We start from the raw sequence: 3,064 nt of genomic DNA, 5'->3' as shown, positions 1-3,064 counted from the left end.
CTTAGTTGGTCTTCTCCATAAAGTTAAAGAGTCCAAATTTGGTAAGGATATGGTGTAAAACCTATATTTTACACCATTCAATAAGAAATTGTCACATCAGGGATTTTTTTTTTTTTTTTTTTTTTTTTTTTGTTTAACTTAAAACTCAATGCATCTTACTACACCTAATAAATAATAATATCTCAATAAACTCCCAATCTGGTTGGATTTTCATATGAATATTAGAATTAATTGTGTGTGATTGTTCGTATTCTTTTATATGTGATAAAATGATGTGGTATGTTGGGATTAGAGAGTATAAAACTTGGATTTTACATCACACATCACATCCTTATTGAATTTAATCTCATAGTTAAATTAATAGGCCTTACAATTTTTCTTTAATTGAACAATTACGAAATGTGCCCATGCTTTGGCATACTGGTCTATTACAACATTGATGATAGCTTTTTATTTTAGGAACATACGCAGTGGTGACACTTTCTTTGGGAGATTCTGAAGCCATTATTAGCATACGCAGTGAGTGCCTCTCACTAGTGTCGAGAGGACAAACACCTTGGGGAGCTTCCTTAAGTAATTAATATAACATATAGAGACACACTTTAACCCAAAAGGCCTAAGCCCAATGGGTATGTGCTCAATTATGTTATATGAATCACTCATTCTTCTCATCTTTATTCAATGTGGGACTTCACTCACATGTGTAACCCAACAATCTCCCCCTCACGTGTGAGTCTCTGCTTCTCTGTGGGCTTCAAGACCTCTCTATGGGCCATGAACAAGTCATACTCACTCCCCCTTGCCTAATGGGCTTTTCACTTCATCAATGCATCATCCATGAGTCTCTCGTACGCCATCCATGGGAACCACGTGTCAACCCCACACGCACATCCATGGGAACCCCGCACGTCCATGTCCATGGGAACCTTGCATCACACCATTATTTAGCACGATTAGCAATATTCATTTGTTGGGCTCTTTTTTTTCTTCTCCAAGATCTTTGTATGTGGGCTGTTTAGGCTTTTTCTTTCCCCACTAGGTAGGGACCATGAACACCTCACCACCTTCGCCGCACACCACCATGGGCTCTGATACCACTTGTCGAGGGGCTAAACACCTTGGAGAGCTTCCTTAAGTAATTAATATAACATATAGAGACACACTTTAACCCAAAAGGCCTAAGCCCAATGGGTATGTGCTCAATTATGTTATATTAATCACTTATTCTTCTCATCTTTATTCAATGTGGGACTTCACTCACACGTGTAACCCAACAACTAGCAGATCTTATAGTTATAATAATTTATAGGTAGCACTTCAAATACATAAATTCTATATGTAGCTTAAGCATTTAGGGATTGAATCTGTTTATTTGATTGTTAATTCTTATTTAATTTGGATTCCCCAGTTCCTAAGGTGCTGCAATACACGTGAAAAGGGCTTATGTTAACTGGCTATTGTTCACGTACAATTAGATTTTTCAGAATGGATTTTCAATGATGCCGTAAATCTCTGTGAACAAGCCCAAAGTAGTGGCATTTGTGAGCATTAAAATTTTCATTGGAGACCAATTGAGTAGATAAACACTCTCAGATTGGTCATTGTTCAATTAAAGAAAAATTGTTTTGTTTGGATGCTGAAGAAGCATAAATGCTAAGGGCTTGCGATAATTGTTTGTTGCCATTATAATTAGATTCAAAGTGGAGTTTTGACGATGCCATTGATCTCCATGAACAAGCCCAATAGAGAGGAATTTAAGAGCATTACTATTTTCTTTGGAGACCAATTGGGAAAGCGAATACTCTATCTCCATTAATTTTATTTTGTAACAGTACAATCAAAAACAATTAAATTTATTTTGTAACAGTTCAATCAAAAACAATGTGTCCTCTGTATTCTATGTAACAAGAAAATTAAGTTTTTTTTTCCCCCAATAAGTTTTTTGAGAGACAAATACGTCAAGCTTTATTAAGAAAATCTAGCAATGTCCTCTAGGACTATAGGAAGTAAGGGTGGTGGAACATCCTCCATCCATACCGAAAAATCTAAAATATAAAGAGCATGTCTAGCTAGCTTATGCGCAACTTTATTACCCTCTCTTTTTACATGAGAATAGCGTAATTGAATAAAAGAAGTAGCATGAAACTTAATATCCTCCATTAGCAAACCATCCAGGGAAAGGAAGGTGCTGTTATTCCTCAGTGTCGTGGCCAATGTGAGTGAATCAGACTCCAAGATAGCCCAATGAAAACCCAGCCGAGATGCAAACGACAGTGCTGTTGAAGCAGCCATTGCCTCCACCTCCAAAGCCGAGTATAGCTGTGGTAATTGCTTGGACATTGACACCAAAACCATGCTGTTGTCGTCTTGGATCACCACACCAACACCGGACTTTTTTTGATTTCTGAATGTAGCCCCATCGCAGTTAATTTTCACCATTCCATGTGGTGGAGGATGCCACCTGGTCTGAGTGGAATCTACTGCAAGGCGAGGAAAAGGTGGCAGAGGTACCATTTGTGCAAACTCGGCAACCAACTCTTTTGCCGTTGCAGCAAGCAGATGAGAGTTGATGCTGGGTTTGTTCAAGCGTACCTAGTTCCTCTGAGTCCAGATTAGCCAAGCCGAAGTTGAGAATAGCTCTAGGTCCTGCTGGTTTGTAATGAGCCACGATAAAAGTTCCTTAAAGTCCACAAAGGTGCGATTTCTTCGACATTGCCACTACGAGTCATCCTCCCAAACCACATCTAATTCTCCACAAGACCATAGAGCATGGAGTGATGATTCTAGTACCTGTTTACACCAATCACAGATTGGATTGTTAATGACAGTCCGACGCACCAGGTTTGGTTGGCAGAGAGTTGCGGCATGCCCTCCACACCAGATTTTTTACTTTGTTAGGAACTTGCATAGACCAAAGTGTCCTCCATAGATGTTTGTCTTCTATCCTCTACTCTTCATCCAGTTCGGTTTACTCTTCCGCTTTCAGGAATCTATACCCGAATTTAGAATTATAAATGTCATTGTTTGTGAAGGGCCAAAACAGGTTATCCTCTACCTCACACCA

General features: G+C 38.9%; 1 protein-coding gene across 1 annotated transcript; it reads right to left on the bottom strand.

Moving 5' to 3' along the window:
* Window positions 1-1,968: 1,968 nt before the first annotated feature.
* On the bottom strand, window positions 1,969-2,514 carry LOC126695761 (uncharacterized). Its single transcript, XM_050392579.1, has one exon. The coding sequence runs from the start codon at window positions 2,512-2,514 to the stop codon at window positions 1,969-1,971; it is 546 nt and encodes a 181-aa protein (XP_050248536.1).
* Between the last annotated feature and the right edge of the window lie 550 nt (window positions 2,515-3,064).

The sequence above is a fragment of the Quercus robur genome, chromosome 8, assembly GCF_932294415.1.
Source record: "Quercus robur chromosome 8, dhQueRobu3.1, whole genome shotgun sequence".
NCBI classification, from domain to species: Eukaryota; Viridiplantae; Streptophyta; class Magnoliopsida; order Fagales; family Fagaceae; genus Quercus; species Quercus robur.
The sequence above is the reverse complement of the archived record's forward strand: the minus strand, read 5'-3'. Positions and strand labels throughout refer to the sequence as shown.

Bases quoted from the DNA above. Each gene is read 5' to 3' on its own strand.
- LOC126695761 (XM_050392579.1), bottom strand. From the start codon at position 2,514: ATGGTACCTCTGCCACCTTTTCCTCGCCTTGCAGTAGATTCCACTCAG.